Source organism: Phacochoerus africanus, chromosome 1 (genome assembly GCF_016906955.1).
Source record: "Phacochoerus africanus isolate WHEZ1 chromosome 1, ROS_Pafr_v1, whole genome shotgun sequence".
Lineage (NCBI taxonomy): Eukaryota > Metazoa > Chordata > Mammalia > Artiodactyla > Suidae > Phacochoerus > Phacochoerus africanus.
The window spans coordinates 215061946-215085658 of NC_062544.1; the positions used below are offsets into that span (position 1 = coordinate 215061946).

General features: G+C 40.1%; 1 protein-coding gene across 1 annotated transcript in view; it reads left to right on the top strand.

Moving 5' to 3' along the window:
• OSBPL11 (oxysterol binding protein like 11) overlaps positions 1-23713 on the top strand; it is a 92845-nt gene that overhangs the window by 12401 nt on the left and 56731 nt on the right. Inside the window, exons 2-5 of the mRNA XM_047790372.1 lie at positions 6659-6727; positions 13813-13988; positions 14864-14943; positions 17494-17670. Coding sequence (XP_047646328.1) covers positions 6659-6727; positions 13813-13988; positions 14864-14943; positions 17494-17670 — 502 coding nt within the window. The remainder of the gene's footprint in view (positions 1-6658; positions 6728-13812; positions 13989-14863; positions 14944-17493; positions 17671-23713) is intronic.

Consider the following 23713-nt stretch of genomic DNA (forward strand, 5'->3'; position numbering starts at 1 on the left):
ACAGTTATAGAGCAACGTGGTTTGCTGGTGCAAGAAAGGATTTTCTTTTTGGTTAATTAATAAATATAATAATGTGAGAAAAAAGAATGTATACACGTATGTGTGACTGGGTCATCTCACTGTGTAGTAGAAAATTGACAGAACACTGTAAATCAGCTATAATGGAAAAAATAAAAATCATTATTAAAAAAAAATAGGAGTTCCCGTTATGGCTCAGTGGTTAACGAATCTGACTAGGAACCATGAGATTGTGGGTTCAATCCTGGCCTTGCTCAGTGGGTTAAGGATCTGGCTTTGCCGTGAGCTGTGGTGTAGGTTGCAGACACAGCTCGGATCCTGTGTTGGTGTGGCTCTGGCATAGGCTGGCAGCTGCATCTCCGATTTGACCCCTAGCCGGGGAACTTCCATATGCTGCAGGAGCGGCCCAAGAAATGGCAAAAAGACAAATCAATAAATAAATAAATATAAGTAGCTCTTTTGTCTCTTTAGGCCTGCACACTCAGCATATGGAGGTTCCCAGGGTAAGAGTTGAATTGGAGCTGTAGCTGCCCGGCCTACACCACAGCCACAGCAACTCAGGATCTGAGCTGTGTCTGTGATCTACACCACAGCTCACAGCAACGCTGGATCCTTAATCCACTGAGTAAGCCCTGGAATCAAACCTGTGTCCTCATGGATGCTAGTCAGGTTCGTTAACCACCGAGCCACGATGGGAACTCCATATTTCTTACTCATTTTCTTATGTCATTTGTTTAGCTTGTTTTTTCTTCCTTTCCTCTCCATTCATTTCCTTCTTTCTCCATTTTTATTTTTTGTTGTTGTTGTTATAAATAGCGCTACAGTGGACATGTTTGCATGTTTGCTTTTTTTTTTTTTTTTTTTGCTTTTTAGGGCCGCACCCTGCAGCATATGGAGGTATGGAGGTTCCCAGGCTAGGGGGGCCAATTGGAGCTACAGCTGCTGGTCTACTTCACAGCCACAGCAACACCAGATTCTTAGCCCACTGAGCAAGGCCAGGGATGGAACTACAACCTCATGGTTCCTAGCCGGGTTCCCTTGCACCATGACGGGAACTCCTTTGTCTGTATTTCTAATTGTCTGTCTGGATACCTAGAAATGAAATTCTTGGGCCAGAGAGCATTAACATTTTAAAGACTCTTAGCAGGAAGGAGGGAGTCTCCCCGGACACAGTCGGAAGTAGAATTTTTTTTTTTTTTTTTTTAGGACCACACTTGAGGAAGTTCCCAGGCTAAGGGTTGAATCAGAGCTATAGCTGCCAGCCTACATTACAGCCACAGCAAAGCCAGATCTGAGCCACATCTGCAGCCTACCGCCTCGAGGATCCTTAACCCACTTTTAAAGCATAGGGATCCACCCCATCCTCACGGATACTACATTGAGTTCTTAACCCCCTGAGCCACCATGGGATCTCCAGAGGTAGAATTTTTTTTAACTGGGATTTATTGGATGAGTATACAGGCTATGAATTTATTTATTTATTTATTTTTGCAGGCTCCGCAGTTGTCTTGTGGTTTTATAGAAAAAGTCCGCTCTGTCTTCCCATTGCTTAATTCATTCAACAGAGATGCGCTGAACATCTGTTTATATCCCAGGCCATATACTAGGTGCTCTAAGGACTGCTAGGATGAGTAAGAAGCAGTCACTGCTTTGTAGAATATCTTTTTATAGCAGAAGGAGGTACATGTGTTGCAGAAAATCCCATCTGTTGCCAGTTTCTTTTTCCTCAGCTAAGCAGTTCCCTTCATGCTATTTTTGTTATCAAGGGACTGAACCAAAACTAAGCCTTTTTGGAGGACAGTTCTTGCCTGATAGAAAGTGGGAATATTTTTGGAGTTCCCATCGTGGCACAGCAGAAATGAATCTGACTAGGAGCCATGGGGTTGCAGGTTCAATCCCTGGCCTCACTCAGTGGGTTAAGGATCTGGCCTTGTTGTGAGCTATGGCATAGGCTGGTGGCTATAGCTCTGATTAGACCCCTAGCCTGGGAACCTCCATATGCCGCAGGTGCGGGGCCCTTAAAAGACAAAAGACAAAAAAAAAAAAAGAATTTTTAACTTTAGCTTAACTGGCACCTCTTTTGCTACAGCTTACATGAATTCCTGCCTGTAATTAAATGCCTTAAGGTGACCAACAATAATTCCTCTGCCTGGGCTCTGGAGCCCACCTCTCCCCAGTTTTCCTCTGTCCATCTCCTGAGTCGGGAGCCTTTCTCCATTCACTGTCTCCTTCCTGTTAGGCACTTGGAACTGCCTTGCCTTGAGCCTACACTCCCTTAACCACTTCTCTCTCTCCCAGTCTCTCTTCTTTACTACGCACTGGCTCAGCCTCCATCATTCCATTGAACCATTACCTCTTGGTTGTTAAATCTGATAGAAACTTCTCAATCTTCATCTTCCTTCACCCTTCAATAGTATTAAACATTCTTGACCACAAACTTACTTGAGTACTCCAGATTTTCTTCCTACTACTCAGCTACTTCTTTCCTCTTCTCTGTACTCCTCTTGCCTTTAAAACTTTTCCTTAGTCTTGGTTCTCTCTTAGATTCTGTCCCTTCTCTGGTCATTTTATAATACTTCCTAGGTGATTTTATTTACTCTCATGGCTGAAGATGCCAGGTACGTGCTTATATGCTGATACCACCAGCATCTGTGTGTTCAGTCCAAATCATGCTACCCCATTGGCTGTCTCCCTGTGTATGTCCCACAGATCCCTTAAGTTGAATATGTTAAATTGGAACAAATCCAGAAATTCCTTTATGATCCCCATTTCAGTGAAGGCGTGAGTATCTACACAATTGTGCCAGCTGGAAATCTGAGTGTTCCCCTTGTCCCTTCTCTCTCACTCTTACTCTCATTCTCATTTCACATCTGATAACTCAAGTACCATCATTTCAGCCTAGTTGCTACTGAATCCTGTGTCTTTAGTATACTATCTTAAAAAAAAAAAAAAAAAAAAGATGTTCCCATCGTGGCTCAGTGGTTAACAAATCTGACTAGGAACCATAAGATTTCCGGTTCCATCCCTGGCCTTGCTCAGTGAGTTAAGGATCCGGCATTGCCACGAGCTGTGGTATAGGTCACAGACACGGCTCAAATCCTGCGTTGCTGTGGCTGTGGCTCTGGCGTAGGCTGGCGGCTACAGCTCTGATTCGACCCCCAGCCTGGGAATCTCCTTATGCTGTTGGTACAGCCTTAGAAAAGACAAAAGAGAAAACAAAACAAAACAAAACTATTTTCATTTGAGTGACAGCTAAAAACAGGGTCCCAGTGGGTTCTCCTCTTTTTCTACAAGGAGATACACCTCTCTTATGTTAGATAATAGATTTGGGATGGAGAGGAATTGCCTTTTTATTTCCCCATCCTTTTCAGAGTGATTTGCATTTAGAAGGTACTGAGCACTTGGGTTGAACTGAAATAAAAGGATTTGAAAATGTTCAAAAAAGTAGCTTGATTTTTAAAAATTTCTACTTTTAAGGATCTTCTTTAAATCCAACAAAGAAGAATTGAGAAATATGAAGGATAGTAATGGAGATTTCAGAAGTCAAACAGTCATTATTAAGATGCTTAGGAGGGGAGTTCCCATTGTGGCTTAGTGGGTTAAGGACCTTTTTTGACCCTTAGCCTGGAAACTTCCATATGCTGCAGGTGCAGCCATAAAAGGAAAGGGGAAAAAAAGATACCTAGGAGGAGATGAACCTCAAACATCATAATGCCACTCAGCATATTGTTCAGTTTATCATTTGGGTTTATAGACTATCAGCTTGGGAAAAATGTGAGTGCCATACAAACAAAAGTATCTCTCTGCTTTTTCAAGTACCAATGGAACTGAAAGAAATAGCTTTGCTGTGACTTAGGGCTAGAAGTAGAGGACCTATAGCAAAAATCCAGTGGGTTGGGTTTCTGGAGAAGAATCCTTCCTCCAAATGTGGATTTTATTTTATTTTGTTTTTCAGCCACACTCCTGGCATGTGGAAGTTCCCAGGCCAGGGATCGAACCTGTGCCACAGCAGCGACCAGAGCCACTGCAGTGAAGATGTTGGATCCTTGACCTGCTACACCACAGTGGGAACTCCCAGATGTGGATTTTAGAAGATAGTGAAATGAGAATTCAAATTAGTAGTGTCAGTTTTAACATGACAGAATAGATATATAATTATCATAGCTTTGTGTTGACATTTTAGAAGTTGACAACCTTTGTCTCTTGAGATTAGTGACATCATGAAACCAAAAGGACTTGAGCAGTTTCACTTAGTAAACTGTTGTTTACTAGCCTTAGAATGGAAGAGAAATACAGGGAAAAAAAACAACAACCCAAGACATTTTCTTGGTCATGGGATCAGTTCTTTATTCTCAGATTTGATCTTTATTTTCAAGTACTTTGAAGAAATGAGATTAGAAAGGGACCCAACATTGAGTTTATTTATCCCTGAGGCATCCTCCTACTCGCTCTCCTATAAAAATAGTTGTTAGAATCTTAGAGTCAGTTTGGTCATTTTGTTTGCCTGAGAGAGTATCTTTATCTCTTTTCATTTGTTACTCAAATTAATCTAAATCTTTAAAAAATTTTGTTCTGTTGTTTGTGTTAGCTCTACCTTTGATTTTGCTTTTGGTGTCCACGTTTTAAAGGTTGCCAATTGCCTAATACTTCCCATTTCCTAGATGCTGGTTAGCTGCAATTTTACCAAATAAGCCCTGTGTTTCAGGACTAGTAGGAAAAACAAATGTTTACTATCTGTATGAAGTTAAAACTTTAGTTGAGTTTAAAAGGAATTTTTTTTTTGCTTTTTAGGGCTGCACTTGCAGCATATGGAGGTTCCCAGGCTAGGAGTTGAATCAGTGCTACAGCTGGTAGCCTAGGCACAGCCACAGCAACACTAGATCTGAGCTGAGTCTGTGACCTACACCACAGCAAACGGCAACGCTAGATCCTTAACCTGCTGAGCAAGGCCAGGGATCGAACCTGCAACCTCATGGTTCCTAGTTAGATTCGTTTCTGCTGCGTCATGACAGGAACTCCTAAAAGGAATTCTTAATGTAAATTGTAAAATAAAAAATGAAGCACATATATCAAAAAGATACATCAGGAATTCCCTGGTGGCACAGCAGGTTAAGGATTCAGCATTGTCATTGCTGTGGCTTGGATCACAGCTATGGCTCAGGTTTGATCTTGGCCTAGGAACTTCCACATGTCATGGATGTGGCCAAAAAAAAAAAAATATTCAGTGTAGTTGTAGATTTAGTATCTTTTCATAAGCATAAGGAAACTTAAAGCATTAGAAAAGAAGTATCAATGAGATACTGTGTTTTCTATGAACCACTATAACAGAAAATATCTAATAAATGGGAAAAGGGGACAAGAAGTAAAGAAACTCACTTGTAGTAAGGCTAATAATACAGGTCCCGAATAAATCTTCCCAGTGGCAAGACTTGCAGTGAGCACTTTGCCTCATGCCTGTCTGGGGTCACCACTGTGACCTTCCTCATCAGAATCAGGAGTTCCCTGGTGGCTCAGCAAGTTAAGGATCCAGTGTTGTCACTGCTGTGGCTCAGGTCACTGATTTGATCCCTGGCCTGGGAACTTCTGCATGTTGCCACAGGCACAGCCCAAAAAACCCCCCAAAGCCGGGACCTTCATTTTGGAAGCCCAAAGAATCAAAGACATAGCATGTCCCACCAGAGAAGTGAGGAAGCACTGTTCAACCTAGAGACCTTTTTAGTTTATTCTAGAACAATAAAACTGGATTTTACTTATTTGTTTTTTTCTTTTTAGGGCTGCACCTATGGCATATGGAAGTTATTAGGCTAGGGGTTGAATCAGAGCTGCAGCTGCGGGTCTCCCATAGCCATAGCAACGCCTGATCTCTCATAACCACAGCTTGTGGCAATGCCAGATACTTAACCCATTGAGCAAGGCCGGGGATTGAACCTGTATCCTCATGGATATTAGTTGGGTTCACAACCTCCTGAGCCATGGGAACTCCTGGATTTTATTTAGTATTGAATTAAGTTATAAAATATTGTATTTATAATTATATTTATAGTAAGTTTGTTTCACATTTATGTAATTTTATACTTATGTAACAGTTTTATATTTGAAATATTGTATAATAATTTATGGGGTATTATACTTGTTTTGAAGAACTCGGGTTCTTTTAGAATCCATAAAATGGAGTTCCCGTCGTGGCGCAGTGGTTAACGAATCCGACTAGGAACCACAAGGTTGCGGGTTCTATCCCTGCCCTTGCTTAGTGGGTTAAGGATCCAGCATTGCCATGAGCTGTGGTGTGGGTCACAGACGCGGCTCGGATCCTGCGTTGCTGTGGCTCTGGCGTGGGCCGGTGGCTGCAGCTCCGATTGGACCCCTAGCCTGGGAACCTCCATATGCCGAGGGAGCGGCCCAAGAAAAGGCAAAAAAAGACAAAAAAAAAGAAAAAAGAATCCATAAAGTCCTATGGATTTGAAATAGGGGGAATTAAATAGCTCTGTCAGTTAATCTATAAATTTTATTTCTGAAGTAAATATGAGGCATTTGTAGAAAAAGTATTTGTCTACAGTTATTTTTTAAATTGTACGGTTAACTTCCTGGAATTTCTTCTAATTTTCCCTGACTTTGATGTTTTCTGATCTTTTTGAAACAGTGATCACATGGAAAATGTGTATGGCTACTTAATGAAGTACACCAACCTCGTCACTGGGTGGCAGTACAGGTAAGTGTGACTATTCTGTCACATTTTCTCCCGAGAGAGCAGAAATGGGGCTGATAATTTCTTTTTTCTTTTCTTTTTCCTTTTTTTTTTTTTTTTCTTTTTAGGGCTGCATCTGTGGGATATGGAAGTTCCCAAACTAGGGGTCAATTCAGAGCTACAGCTGCCGACCTACACCACAGTCATAGCAGTGCCAGGTTCTAGCTGCGTCTGTGACCTACACCACAGCTCACAGCAATCCCAGATCCACTGAGCAAGGCCAGGGATCAAACCCGAGTCCTCATGAATATTAGTTGGGTTCGTTTCTGCTGAGCCACAACAGGAACTCCTGATAATTTCATGTTCTGATAATACTTCAGTATAAATATGGCTGGGGAACATGTTAGAGAAAGATTTACCATATATTCTAGAAGTCTGATGACTTTCTTCTTTTTAGGGGTAGGGGAAGTTACTATCTGTTCAAATTGCCACCTCCAAAAGCCTCAAAAGTTACTGTTGTATTAAGATTAGACTCTTCTGTCCACTTGCCTTGGGCTTCTATGTGTGCTTGCAGTGGTTAGGCTTTTAGGGTGGTTTGGAACGGACAGCAAAGAGATTGTGTTAAGTGCCTATTTAGGATTCTCAAAATTTTTCTGGGACCTTGGAAAGTTTAAATATCCAGCCCAAGGTCAAACAAGCAATCCATAAGTAGCAGCACCAGTTATCTTAAATACTTCGTGTAATTGGTAGTTGTGGGGCAGGGGATTAAACTTTTTTTAATTGTGCTAAAGTAAACATAAAATCAGTTTACCATTTTAAACATTTTAAAGCATACTGTTCAGTAGCATTAAATACATTCACATTGTTGTGCAACCATTACCCCCAGTCATCTCTAGAACTTTTTGCATTTTCTCAGACTAAAACTTTGTACCCATTAAACAATAACTCCACCCTCCCCCCAGTCCTTAGCAACCACTATGCTACTTTCTGTCTCTATGAATTTGACTACTCTAGATACCTCATGTATGTGGAGTCATACAATATTTGTTCTTTTGTGATTGGCTTACGCCACTTAGTATAATGTCCTCAAGGTTTACCCGTGTAGCGTGTATCAGAATGTCTTACTTTTTCTTTTGCTCTTTTTTAGGCCTGCACCTGTGGCATATGGAAGTTCCCATGCTAGAGGCTGAACTGGAGCCATAGCCACAGCCACAGCATCCAAGATCCAAACTGCATCCACGACCTGTGCAGCTTGTGGCAACACTGGATCCTTAAATGATTGAGGCCAGGGAGCAAACCTGCATTCTTGTGGATACTAGTCAAGTTCTTAACCTGATGAACCACAACGGGAACTCCCAGAATTTCCTACTTTTTTAAGACTCAATAATAGGAGTTCCCGTCGTGGCGCAGTGGTTAACGAACCCGACTAGGAACCATGAGGTTGCGGGTTCGATCCTTGCCCTTGCTCAGTGGGTTAACGATCTGGCGTTGCCGTGAGCTGTGGTGTAGGTTGCAGACGCGGCTCGAATCCAGCGTTACTGTGGCTCTGGCGTAGGCCAGTGGCTACAGCTCCGATTCAACCCCTAGCCTGGGAACCTCCATATGCCATGAGAGCGGCCCAAGAAAATGGCAAAAAGACAAAAAAAAAAAAGACTCAATAATAGTCCCTTGTATGTAGAGAGCACATTTGGTTTATCTGATTGTCTGTCAGTAGACATTTGGGTTGCTTCCATCTTTTGGCTGTTGGGAATAATGCTGCTGTGAACATTTGTATACAAATATCTGTTTAAGTCCCTGCTTTCATTCTTCTGTAAATGTACCCAGAAGTGGAATTGCCAGATCACGTGGTAATTCTGTGTTTAATTTTTGAGGTATTTCCATGTTGTTTTCTATAGCAGCTGCATCATTTTACTTTCTCACCAGCAGTACACAAAAATTCCAGTTTCTCTACATCTTCACAATGCTTAATACTATTTTTGCAGTTTTGTGTCTGTGTGTGTTTTAATAATAACCATGCTAATGGGTGTCAAGTGATATCTCATTGTGTTTTTAAGCTATTTAAAAGTGATAAAGCTAGAATTTGAACTCATATAGTTCTGACTCCCAAATCTATGTTCCTTGCATTATAACATGCTGCTTCTTAAAACATGTCACTTGGAGGTTTCTGCTTTTGGCTATGATGGAATAACTGGAGCTGAATTTGCCTTTCTACCTTAAGCAACTAGAAAATGGGACATGGTGTATGAAAGAATGGTTTTCCAACATTCAAAAAATAGTTGAAGCGTTAATGATCATGTCATCTTTTTTAAAAGAAGTCAGTTTGGGCCATGTTTAGTTTGAAGTAACAGTAGGGCTTTCAAATAAGAATGATGTGCAAGAAGTTGGAGGTAATATAAGAGGTCAAAGCCGAATATGAAAACATAGAAGGGGGAGTTCTCGTTGTGGCGCGGCAGAAACAAATTCAGCTGGGAACCATGAGGTTGCAGGTTCCATCCCTGGCCTTGCTCACTGGGTGAAGGATCCGGCATTGCCGTGAACTGTGGTGTAGGTCGCAGACATGGCTCGGATCCCGTGTCACTGTGGCTGTGGTTTAGGCCGGCAGCTGTAGCTCCTATTAGACCCCTAGCCTGGGAACATCCGTATGCCTCAAGTGTGCCCTAAAAAGCAAAAAAGCAAAACAAAACCAAACAAAAAAACATAGAAGGGGATCATTCCCATTGAAGTGAAAAGGGTACTTCTCTAAGGTTACCACCTTTCATTAAACTTTTTTTTTTTTTTTTTTGCTTTTTAGGGCTGCCCCCAGGGCATATGGAGGTTCCCAGGCTAGGGGTTGAATCGGAGCTGCAGCTGCCAGCCACAGCCACAGCCACAGCGACACGAGATCCGAGCCACATCTGAGACCTACACCACAGCTCATGGCAACGCCAGATCCTTCACCCAGTGATTGAGGCCAGGGATAGAACCCCCAACCTCATGGTTCCTAGTAGGCTTTGTTTCCACTGTGCCACGACAGGAACTCCTAAAAATTTTTTTTGAAAAAAGGAAGTCAAGGAGTTCCCATCATGGCTCAGTGGTTAACGAATCTGACTAGTATCCATGAGGATGTGGGTTCAGTCCCTGGCCTCGCTCAGTGGGTTAAGGATCCGGTGTTGCTCTGAGCTGTGGTGTAGGTTGCAGATTCGACTTGGATCTGGCATGGCTTTGGTGTAGGCCAGCAGCTGCAGCTGTTATTCGACCTCTAGCCTGGGAACCTCCGTATGCCTCAGGTGCAGACCTAAAAAAAAAAAAAAAACCAAAACACATAGTCTATACCTTTCTGGGCAAAATAGCTTTTTTGCTATTAAGTTTCCTCACTATGTGTATTGTCACTCTATTCCCCAATCCACACATTTTGTAAAAGAATCCCAGAGAAGGGATGAAGGAAGAACATTGGGGTTTAATCCATGTACTGAAAGCCCAAAATGCTGTATATTGCCATTGGGTCTATAGCATTATCTGTGTTAGATTATCAGTTTTGGCTCACTTCTATCACTTTACCAATCCCTCCTTGATGTTACTTTTGGTATATCTAGGTGAGTGCCTCCCATCTTGTAAATTTGTGGTAATACTTTAGAAATAAGAAATATGTGTTCATGGCAAACTTGAGATTTCCAAACATTCTCCAAATTATCTTTGAATTGCCTACTTTTTTTTTTTTTTTTTGCCTTACCTATGGCATATGGAAATTCCTTAATCTGCTATGCCATAGCAGGAACTCCTGAACTGACAACTTTTAATTTTTTTTTATTTTTATGGCTATACCTGCAGCATATGGAAGTTCGTAGGCCAGGGATTGAATCAGAGCTGCAGCTGCAGCCTACACAATAGCCATGGCAGCTCCAGATCTGAGTTGCATCTGTGACCTACACCACAGGTTGCAGCAACCCTTGAGGGAGGCCAGGGATTGAGCCTGAATCCTCAGAGAGACAACATATCTTGAGCCCAAGGAGCCACAATTCGAACTCCTAAATTGATTATGTTTTTGTTTGTTTGTTTGTTTGTTTGTTTTTTGCTTTTTAGGGCCTCACTCCCATGGCATATGGAGGTTCCCAGGCTAGAAGTCCAATTGGAGCTGCAGCCACCAGCCTACACCACAGCCACAGCAATGCCAGATCCGAGCCTCATCTGCAACCTGCACCACAGTTCATGAAACACCAGATCCTTAACCCACTGAGTGAGGCCAGGGATCAAACCTGGGTACTCATGGGTACTAGTCAGATTCGTTTCCGCTAAGTCACGACGGGAACTCCCTGAATATGACTACTTTTAAGAGAAGAGACCAGTCTTTTTCCTTTGATTGTTTGCAATGAATTGGGCTTATTGCTTAGAACAGCATGAAGAGATGTCTCTCTTTCCTTATTTCCTTCATTCGTTCCTTTCCTTTTTTCTTTTTTCTTTTTTTTGTCCTTTTTTCTTGTTTGTTTCGTTTGTTCCTTTTGTTAACACTTTTATTGAGATATAGTGCCCCTTTGAAGCATACAACTCAAATGATTTTTAGTGTAACCAAGAGACTGCTTTCTTGATAGCAGACCCCTTCCGATTACTTAATGAAATTTTTTTTTTTTTTTGGTCTTTTCTTTCGTCTTTTTAGGTCCACACCCATGGCATATGGAGGTTTGAAAGCTAGGGGTCTAATCGGAGCTGTTGCTGCCAGCCTGCGCCAGAGCCACAGCAATACCAGATCCGAGCTGTGTCTGCAACTTACACTGCAGCTCATGGCAACACCAGATCCTTAACCCACGGAGCAAGGCCAGGAATCGAACCTGCAACCTCATGGTTCCTAGTCAGATTGTTTCCGTTGCGCCACGGCCACGACGGGAACTCTAATTACTTGATGAATTTTTTGTAATAGAGTCATGTCTTAGTCTTTTCAGGCTGCTGTAACAAAATGCCACAGACTGGGTAGCTTATAAAGAGCAGAAATTTATGGAGTTCCCGTCATGGCTCAGTGGTTATCAAATCCAACTAGGAACCATGAGGTTACTGGTTCAATCCCTGGCCTTGCTCAGTGGGTTGAGGATCTGGTGTGTCATGAACTGTGGTGCAGGTTGCAGACGAGGCTCGGATCTGGCATTACTGTGGCTGTGGTGTAGGCTGGTGACTGCAGCTCCAATTGGACTTCTAGCCTGGGAACCTCCATATGCTGTGGGAGCGGCCCAAGAAATGGCAAAAACACAAAACAAAACAAAACAAAACAAATTTATTCCTCACAGTCCTGGAGTTTGGAAGGCCACAATCATGATGCCAGCATGGCCAAGTAGAGGTCCTCTTTTGGATTGCAGACTTCTCATTGTATTGTCACATGGCCGAAAAGGGGCAGGGGAGCTCTCTTGGGTCTCCTCTAAGGGCACTAATCCCATTCATGAAGGTGTTCCACCCTTGTGACCTGATTGCTTCCTAAAGAACCCATCTCTTACTATCATTATTTTAGGTGTTAAGATTACCACATGAGAATTTTGGGAGGGGCACATTCAGATCATAGCAGATTACTAAGTACAGGTCACATGATTTAGAAATTTCAGATGATTTCAGTGGCTGTTTTTTGTGTTAATGAATAATCCCTTCAAATCTTAGGGAAAATAATGTTAGTCCTTTTAAAAATAGGCAAAAATGTGAGGGGCAGTTCACTAAGCAGAACTACATATGGTCAATAAGCACATGAATGTTTAACTCCTCTAGTAAAGAATTGGAAGTTTAAAACAAAAATATTAAAATTACTTTTATCAAATGTAATTAGTGTATGTGAACATAATTTTAAAAATCACGAGTATGCTAAAAGATGAATAAGAAAAACAATAGTCTTTTGCTTTTCTATCTCCCTTTTTAGGCAGCCGCTTCCAACTTTTTTTACTTGCTTCTCATCATTTCTTTTTCTTTCTCAGAATAAAAGGCTGATTCCATTCTCTCCCAGTTTGATATGGTTGATATGGTTGCCCTGTTGCTTAAGACAATATCTTCTAGGCACTTGAACTGGATCAAATTGTCTACCTGGTTCTATTACAGAACACACTGACAGGTAGAATGCCAAATTACCCTAAACCCAAACATTACTTTTTTGAAACAGAAACTTTTTAGTATTTTTTCTAAAGAAAAGAACTATTACACTACTTAAATTGGAATCTGAATTAAATATTTCCTAAAGTAGTTATCTAAAACCTAATCAGAACATCAAATTCTTTTCCAAAGTGTATCAGTATTTCATTATTTAGTTTCAGGTTCCTTATTGCTTCTGCATCTCCTGTTGCAGCTTTTTCATTTTTAAACAGGATGAGTAATCTTTAGTTGTGACCTATTTAATGAATGATACATTTACAAAATCTTTGTACTTTGGCATTATTCTTATTATTTATTCCACTGATTAAATCTTAAATCAGATTCATGTCTTACCTAGCATTTGTTAACCTCAGAGCTCAGGTTTTGATTTGTTTCCAATGAATTTTAAATAAAAATTCTCATTACCATTTGTCTTTGGGTCACTTACCCTCCCTCCCTGTTAATGAATTCTGGGAGGAAATCTTCCTTTGAAGGAATACTGTATCTTTGTTTCCTTTTTTGCTTTATCTGGTATGCCACTTCCCTGTCAAATGTCTCTTTCTCAGCTCGCAGTTTCATATATTTTATTAAACACATTGAATTTTCAGTAACACTTACTGCCAGGAAATTCAAACTAGTAAGTTTCTAAGTACTTCTTGAAATACTTTTGAATTTTTTTTTCTTTTTTCTTTTTAGGGCCACACCCACAGCATATGAAGGTTCCCAGGCTAGGGACTGAATGGGAGCTACAGCTGCCTACCTTTGCCATAGCCACAGTAATGTGGGATCCAAGCTGTGTCCTCGACCTACACCACAGCTCACGGCAATGCTGGATCCCTGACCCACTGAGCGAGGCCAGGGATCAAACCTGCATCCTCAAGGATACTAATCAGATTCGTTTCTGCTGCGCCCCGAAGGGAACTCCTGAATTTTTTTTTTAATAGCTAAACATCCAAAGTTTATGATTAAAATTTGGTTTGCTTTAGTTTGACCAGGGGAAATATTTTAAAATTATGACTTTTTTTCAATCATTACAGGTTTTTTGTTTTAAACAATGAAGCTGGGCTGTTGGAGTACTTTGTGAATGAACAGTCTAGAAATCAGAAACCCAGAGGTACTTTGCAGCTTGCAGGAGCTGTAATCTCACCCAGTGATGAGGACTCTCACACCTTCACTGTAAATGCTGCCAGTGGGGAACAGTATAAACTCAGAGGTATGACTGAGATATGACAATATGAGAATTAATAGTATGATTTTCTTCTTCCCTTGAGAAGTTGGTGTACTTCCCTGCTTTCATTTAGGTTTTGGAAATAGAAACTGCTCTCATTGATGATACAGACACCATATTCTAAACCTTGGAATTGCTGTAAGGATTTATGTAATCTGTTTTAATTAATACTTTTTTTTTAAGTGGCACAGTGCTCAAATCTGTTTAAGATTGGGCCCTCTGAGAAATATGTGTAGGATAAATCCTGATTATTGAGAAATCTAAAAAGACAGACTTCTTAAAATTTTTTTAAAATGTCTTCCACAGAGTTATATTTTACCTCCTTTCCTGATTTAGTTGGTATGCTTTCTTTGTCGTTTTTAGTGACTAATGTACATGATTGGGATTTATTAAAATGCTCATATTTATTAAATGAAGTATAACTTCTGTTTAGATAAGTTAAATTTATATAGTTTATGTTTTTATGTAATTAGTACACATAATGTATAATGACAATCCTAACTGAGCATGCTGCTAGAGAGCTTAAAGAATGTTTTGAGTACACATCATATGGTTTATACAGGTTATTTCTTTAAAGAAGAGCATATTTTTATGAGAAAGTAAAGACATGTCAATCTTATATACCCACCTAGCTGTGTGTAATTTGTCCTCCATATGAAATATCCACATCCAGCTATGGTGTTACCTAATATGGTTGATACTTTGGCCTCTTTCCATCCTTCCTCTGTTCAGGGACATTTGCTCTAGGGAGAGAAGGACCAATCATTGATTTTCAAGGCTATATTCTTCATGCTGTAGACAATTCATTGTATTCTAAAAATAAATATAAATGTGAATAACTTTTATATACTTTTTATTAGCCACAGATGCTAAAGAGAGACAACATTGGGTTAGTCGACTTCAGATATGTACACAACACCACACTGAAGCTATTGGCAAGGTATGTGGATTCATATATAATATTTATGTACAAAAATGAGGAAAGTTTTTTGGTTTGGGGTTTTCTTTCTTTCTTTTTTTTTTTTTGTTGTAACGTGCAGCAGCTTGTTGTGTGATCTCAGTTCCCAGGCCGGGGATTGAACCCAGTGGTAAAAGCACTGAATCCTAACCACTAGACCACCAGGGAAATCCTAGGAAAGGTTTTAAACTTTACTGTTTTTGGAGTTCCTGGCATGGCTCAGTGAGTTACAAACCCAGCTAGTATCCATGAGTATGTGAGTTTGATCCCTGGCCACACTCAGTGGGTGAAGGATCAGGCATTGCCATGAGCTGTGGTGTAGGTTGCAGATGTGGCTCACATCCCGAGTTGCTGTGGCTGTGGTGTAGGCCAACAGCTGCAGCTCTGATTCGACCCCAGCCTGGCAACTTTTTTTTTTTTGCTTTTTAGGGCCACACCCATGGCATGTGGAGGTTCCCAGGCTAAGGGTCCAGTCAGAGCTACAGCCTTTTGGCCTACACCATAGCCACAGCAACGCCAGATCTGAGCCACGTCTGCAACCTACACCACAGCTCATGGCAACACCAGATCCTTAACCCACTGAGCGAGGCCAGGGATCGAACCTGCAATCTCTTGGTTACTAGTCGGATTTGTTTCTGCTGTGCCACAACAGGAACTCCCAGCCTGGGAACTTCCATATGCCACAGGTGTGGCCCTAAAAAGCAAAAATAAATAAATAAATAAAAAGATATTTTTTGGCTATACTCATGACGTGTAGAAGTTTTCGGGCTAGGGACTGAACCTGTGCCACAGCATTGACCTGAGCAATAATGTTTTCAGAGTTCCCCTGTGTCATTGCATATAGCATACTTTGTTCCTTTTTAAGGCCGAATAGTACTCCACTGTATGGGTATACCACATTTTGTTTATCTGTTCATTAGTTGATGACCATTTGGATTGTTTACATTTTGTGGTTATTATTATTATTATTATTATTATTATTATTATTGTCTTTTTGTCTTGTCTTTTCAGGGCTGCACCTGAGGCATATAAAGGTTCCCAGGCTAGGAGTCTAATCGGAGCTAGAGCCACTGACCTATGCCACAGCCACAGCAACACAGGATCCAAGCCATGTCTTCAGCTTATACCACAGCTCATGGCAACACTGGATCCTTAACCCACTGAGCAAGGCCAAAGATCGAACCTGTGTCTTCATGGTTGTTAGTTGGGTTCATTGAACACTGAGCCACGACGGGAACTCCCATTTTGTGGTTATTATGAGTAATACTGCTATGAACATTTGTGTTCAGATTTTTGTGTGAATCCATGAATTCATTTCTCTAGGTTATCCCTAAGAGTGGAATTACTGAATTATACTGTTGAACTATTTGAGGAACTGCCAAATTGTTTTCAAAGCAGTCAGACTATTTCACATTCTCACCAGCAGTACTTGAGGGTTCCAATTCTCCACATCTTCACCAGTACTTGTTAATGTCCTTTTTTTTAGAATTATGGCCATCCTAATGGATGTAAAGTATAATTTCATTGTGATTTTGATTTTATTTCTCTAATGGCTAATAATATTGAGTATCTTTTCATGTGCTTATGGATCATTTGTATATCTCCTTTGGAGTCTTTTATTGTTTTAAGATGAAAAGGAAGGTCTCAGTACTTAATCCTGAGGTTAGAAGTGTCTAAAAACAAATACAAGGGCAGCATAGTTAAAGGATTCCATACGTCCTTTTTTTTCTTCCTACTGTTTTCCCCCTATATCTCAATTTTTTAAAGTTGTGATTTAGTCTATACCTTAGTCTTCAGGAAATCCAGCATAAAAGCTTTATTCATATTGTAAGATTCTAATCATTGGTAGTGTACAGAAAGTGCTAGTTTGACCCCAAGATACTTGAATGTTACAGTAGAAAATTTATTATATTGAGTATTGTGATTATATTTTTTCCTTCAATCATGGTGTTTAAAGATCTAAAATGAGACATTTTATTATTCTAATACATGTCTAATGTAGAAAAAAGTTCTTGGAGTTCCTGTCGTGGTTCGGTGGTTAACGAATCCGACTAGGAACCATGAGGTTGTGGGTTTGATCCCTGGCCTCACTCAGGGGGTTGAGGATCCAGCGTTGTTGTGAGCTGTGGTGTAGGTTGCAGACGTGGCTCGGATCCCATGTTGCTGTGGCTCTGGCGTAGGCCTGTGACTACAGCTCTGATTAGACCCCAAGCCTGGGAACCTCCATATGCCTCCGGTGCAGCCCTAGAAAAGGCCGAAAAAAAAAAAAGTTTTTGACAGCACAAACCTGTAATTAATTTTCTAAATAAATTACTAGTTTAATATAGGATGTATGAAATACTTAAAGCTTTGACAGTCTTAAATTTTATCATCTTCAGAAATGTTCTTGTAGTCAATTCTGAAGTTAATTTTATTTTATATATTTATTTAATTTTACATTTGAAACTGTTCATGTGTAAGCCTCCAGTGTAGATAGGTTGAGGGTTATCCTGAATTTTAAAAAGGGAGTAATTATTTTTGTTTGTCTAATAGAATAATCCTCCTCTGAAATCACGGAGCTTCTCACTTGCATCTAGTGGTAATTCTCCTATATCCCAGAGGAGACCAAGTCAAAATGCCATTTCCTTTTTTAATGTTGGACATTCCAAACTACAATCAGTGAGCAAAAGAGCTAACTTACCTCCAGACCATCTTGTGGAAGTCAGAGAAGTAAGTATGAATTGAAATCAAGTTAAAATACATAAGTAATCTTAGCTGCTTGGTTTTGGTTTTTAAATCCTGTTTGTGTCTTTTTGGGCCCTCAATGTTTAAGTCCTTAAGATTCCCTGATTCTTCAGGTGTCCTAAGTTTCCTTGAGTCTGTCAACTAGTTTCTATATACACTGTCATTTTTCAAAAGTCTTTATCTTTTGTACCTTAAGTAAAATCACAGACTCCTTTAATGTACAGTGTATGATCAAAAGGGTTATTAGACCTAATGGGAAGACTAAACAAATGACTATTTTTTTTAAAAAACTGGTACATATAAATAGAGAATTTCAAACACACACAAAAATGGTATGGTGAAATCCTTGATATTGCCATATCTTACAATTTTCCTCATTTTTCATACTGAGTACCAAATAATTCTAGTTAATAAAGGATGCAGTTGTTAGGTTCTAAATAATCCAAGTGTGGTTCACTGAGTTAAATTTGATAGCACTTATAGATCTCTATGTAGTGGATTGTGAAAATAATATTATAAATTCACACCCAGATGTTTTAAGGCAAGAGGCTGGGGAGACTGTTTCCTCTAACAAGTTATTTTGGGTTATATTTATAGATGAAGAAATTGAGACGTAAAGAGATGAAATAGCATACTTGAGATAAACAAGCTTAGCTTTTGACATACTTTTTAGTCCTGCTATAAATAAGTGATCATTATAAACACCTTTTTCTCATCAAACAATACATTTTTAGGAGTTGTCATGGCTCACTGACTAGCATCTATGATGAGGACACAGGTTTGATCCCTGCTCCTCGCTTAGTGGGTTAAGGATCTGGCATTGCCATGAGCTGTGGTATAGGTTGCAGATACAGCTCTGATCCTCTGTTCCTGTGGCATAGGCTGGCAGCTACAGCTCCTACTCCATCCCTAGCCTGGGAGCCTCCATATGCCAAAGGTGCAGCCCTAAAAAGCAAAAAAAAAAAAAAAAAAAAAAACCGAACAAACCATTTTTAGTATTTGTGTTGATGGTATTCAGTCTGTGAATACCATCACAGACTGAAAAGATCAGTGTTTGTGTCTTGGAGAAATTAAGGTACTGATATATTAATCTACAGTAAAGGAAAAGGAAATACTAAAAGTGGTTAAAGAAGTTCCCTCGTGGCACAGTGGGTTAAGGATCCGGCATTGCCACATCTGTGGTAGAGACCACAACTGCAGCATGAGTTCAAACCCTGGCCCAGGAACTTCCACATGCCTCAGGTGTGGCCAGAAATAAATAACTAAAAGTTGTTAAGGTATAACATATATCTGCAACTCTATATAAAGGATCTACTGTAGAGCACAGGGAGCTCTACTCAGTCTTCTCTAATCACCTATATGGGCAAAGAATCTGAAAAAGAATGGCTATATGTGTATGTATAACTGAAAAACTGCTGTATGCCTGAAGCTAATAAAACAGTAAATCAGCTATACTCCATTATAAAATAAAAAAATTTTGAAAAGTGGTTAAGATAACAAGGGATAGAATAAAGGAAAACATCTAGGGACAGGACTTGTATTATAGTGTGTTCCATAACCCTTAAAAGTTAGGCCACTATGAAATTTTTGGAACTCTTCAGTCATGGCTAGTGATGGCAGTCTGAGGGTTCGTCAGAGATGCTGGTAATGTCCTATTTCCTGATCTGGGTGTTAGTTACATGGGTGTGTTTATTTGGTTTATGAAGATTCATCAAGGCTATATACTTGCGACAAATGTACTTTTCTATCTATAATATTATGTGTCAGTATACTTCAGTAAAAAGTTAAATACATTATAAAACAAAACAAAAAGAACATATATATGTATGTGTGACTGGGTCATCTTGCTGTACAGTTACAAAATTGACAGAACACTGTAAACCAGCTATAATGGAAAAAATAAAAATCATCATAAAACGAAACAAAACAACAAGGAGTTCCCATCGTTGCTCAGTGGTTAACGAATCCGACTAGCAACCGGGAGGTTGCAGGTACGATCCCTGCCCTTGCTCAGTGGGTTAAGGATCTGGTGTTGCCGTGAGCTGTGGCGTAGGCCGGCGGCTACAGCTCCAATTAGACCCCTAGCCTGGGAATCTCCATATGCCACAGGAGCGGCCCCAGAAAAGGCAAAAAGACAAAACAAAAAAATACAAAACAACAAGTTAAATACAAGCAAAAAACATATAGTTGAAGTTGTCATGAATTATGATGCACATTTTCAGGGGAGAGCAACCTTTTTGTATTTGAGATTTTTAGCCATCTGTGGGGTCCTCTACTTGGCTAAGGATCTTTTATTACCTGATATATTGCAGCTATTGTCATATCTCCCCTTAGCTTCTCTTCTCCTGTGACCCCTTTAATCACCTATTCTTCTCTTTCCTGCTCTAATGGTTGTTTTGTTATTCTCACACCCAGGGGTCATTTCTTAACAGTACCCATGCTATAATGTTCTGTGACTTTATATATACCTTTCATATCATTGTGATAGCCTGTTAATATTTAGCATGTGACTCTGACACTTTTACGTAGAGAGCATGTGTCCCCAAAGTTTCACACCTACCTCTTTAGGAAGGACAGGTATTTACTTACAGAACTAATTAATTTAATGGCAGCCTTCTTGAATTATGTTTCTAGTAATTTTCCTAGGATTTGAGTGGTGACTGCTGTTTGGCGATCTTTGTGCCAATGCCACATGCAAAAACAAAAATTAAGTTGAATGTCTGTGTCTTCAATGTGTTGATGTTTTTGCTTTTGAGAACTCAACAGGCAAACTATAAGATTATGACTCTATTAGGAATATTCTATATTCCAATGGAATAATTCTGTTTGTGAAAAAATAGTCCATTTGGAGTGTTTGTACCAATTATTTGAAATCATAATCTAGTCTCTAGAGGCATATTGTTCCCTAGCCTTGCTTATGATACCATGGATTTAAGAATCTTGTTTCAGTTTTGTGGCTGGAATGTGTTTTATTGTGGGAGCTATAAATGCTTTATGAAAGCCAGGGTCCTTGAAAAGTTTCTGAGCCTTTTCCTAAGCAGTTTTTATTTAAGACAGTGACTGAAAAGATTTGTGTTAAGGTAAAACCAAAGCTAACAGTTTTCATAAGTTGAGAAAACTTTTTGAAAGCTTCTTATTTTGAATTTACAGAAAAGTTGCACAAGTATACAGGATATCTATGTACCCCTCACCCAACTTTACCCAGTGTTACCATCTTTTATCACATGATATCAAAACTAGGAAATATAGATACCATGGTTATTAGTCTTTGTTCAAATTTAAGTAGTTCTGGAGTTCCCCTTGTGGCTCAGCAGTAACAAACCTGACTAGTATCCATGAGGATGTGGGTTCTATCCCTGGCCCTGATCAGTTGGTTAAGGATCCAGCGTTGCTGTGAGCTGCAGTGTAGGTCGCAGACACGGCTTGGATCCTGCATTGCTGTGGCTGTGATGTAGGCTGGCAGCTGTAGCTCCGACTTGACCCCTAGTCTGGGAACTTCCATATGCTGTGGGTGTGGTCCTAAAAAGACAAAAAAAGAAAGAAAGAGAGAGAAAGAAAAAAAGAGAGAAAAAAGTAAGTTTTAGGATCCTGTCCAGGATCATTTGGTTGCTGTTATTACTTAGTCTCCTTTTATCTATAATTGTTCCTCAGTCTTTCTTTATCTTTCATAATCTTGACGCTTATGAAGATCCAGTTATTTTTGTTCAGTGCTTCCAAATTTGCATTTGTCTGATGTTTTCTTATTATTTGAAAGAGATTTTACATTTTTTGGAAAAAATAACCTAGAAAATATGTATCCTTAGTACCTTATATTAGGGAGTTCATGATGTCAGTACATCTAATGCCTGGTGATGTTGGCCTTGATTGTTTGGTTACTGTAGCTTCTCCTGGATTTCTCCACTGTAAAGTTGCTGTCTTTCCCTCTGTAGTTAATAAATATCTTGGGGAGGTACTTTGAGACTAACATGATCAGCCCAGTAAGGGAGATAGGCAATCAAAATACGAGTCATAAAATCATGATCCTAATCTGGTTTTCACACAAACTAGATGCCACTTAAGCGATATACACTCTCACCATATTTGCTATATTTAGCCACAAAATATAGTTTACGCAAGTTTTCAGCTTTCCTGACTTTCTTTCTTGAGGAGCTGATTTTATAATGTCAAGAACAGGGAGTTCCTGGGGAGTTCCCATTGTGGCTTATCAAGTTAAGAATCCGACTAGTATCCATGAGGATGCAAGTTCAATTCCTGGCCTAACTCAGTGGGCTGAAGGATCCGGCAAGCTGCAGTGTAGATCGTGAATGTGACTTGGATCTGACGTTGCTGTGGCTGTGGCATAGGCTGGCAGCTGTGCTGTGATTTGACCCCTAGGCTGGGAACCTCCATATGCCACAAGTGTGGCCCTAAAAATACAAAAAACAAAACAACAGGGAGTTCCTGTTGCGGCAGTCACTAAAACAGCTTCACAGATAAATTCTATTTCATTCTGAATATATGATCAACTCAGAGTTCCCTGGTGGCTCAGTGGGTTAAGACTCTGATGTTGTTACTGCTATGGTTTGGATCACTGCTGTGGTGCGGGTTCCATCCCCGGCTGAGCATACCATGGGTGTCACCAAAAAAAAAGAAAAATGAATGGTCAATTCATTTGTTCGCTTTAGAAAGAACTATAACCAAATTTTAACATTTGCACTGTAATTACAATTTATTTAAAGTTTATTTTTTTTCTTGGGCCTCTTCACTTCTAATATCAGCATTAGCAAGTGGCTTTTTTGGGCTATTTACACAGAATGTTTGGACCATTTCTCTCAAATGTTATTATTGTGTGATAGCTGATTATTTATGTTGTTAATATCCTGCTTGTGGTTTTTTCCTTTGTTGAACTTTTTTTTTTGGCCACACCTGTGGCATATGAAAGTTCTGAGTCTAGGGATCGAACCTATGCCGCACTTGCAGCAACTCTGGATCTTTAACCCACTGCACGAGACTGGAGCTTCCTCCTTTATTGAACTTTTATTGGCTTATGCCATAGTATTAGAAAATTATACAAATTATAAGTGTACATCTTTCTTTTTATTCCTTTGTGCTTTCTGAATAGTGTAGTCTAGTGAACAGGTGTTTTTAATTAGAATGTCCAATTTTTTTTTTGTCTTTTTGTCTTTTGTCTTTTTTTTGTTGTTGTTGTTGCTATTTCTTGGGCCGCTCCCACGGCATATGGAGGTTCCCAGGCCAGGGGTTGAATCGGAGCTGTAGCCACCGGCCTACGCCAGAGCCACAGCAACACGGGATCCGAGCCGCGTCTGCAACCTACACCACAGCTCACCGCAACGCCGGATCATTAACCCACTGAGCAAGGGCAGGGACCGAACCCGCAACCTCATGGTTCCTAGTCGGATTCGTTAACCACTGCGCCACGACGGGAACTCCAGAATGTCCAATTTTTATTATTAAATCTTATGGCTGCGCCCATGGCTTATGGAAGTTCCCAGACCAGGGATTGAAACCAAGCCACAGCTGCGGCAATGTTGGCTCCTTTAACCCACTGTGCTAGGCCAGGGATTGAACCCACACCTCTGCAGGGATCCGAGCTGCTGCAGTTACATTCTTAACCCATGGCACTATGGTAGGAGCTCCATAAATGTCCAGTTTTTCAAATGTTTTTCTTGTGGTGAGAATAAGACATTGCATTCTCTAAGTTGAAGAAAGCAAAAAAACTTGTTTGTCTCTGGTTTGAAGCCCTTAGCAGGTAACACAGAGCCTGTTTAACCAGCTTGATTCAGTCATTTACAGCCCTGTTTTAGCATGGTTAATTCTGAATGTTAGACAGTCCTGAAAGGCCATACTTCCTCTGCTCCATTACTTTTGTACTTCCCCCCCCCCAAAGTGCGTTAAATTAACTCTCATTTGTTCAGAAAGGACAGTTCTCTCTTGCCTGGAAATTAATAAATTCAGCATTGTTTCAGAATAATAATCTTGAATAGTAATTTTTTCCCTCAGCAGTACTAGCACTTATTATGACTTGTTT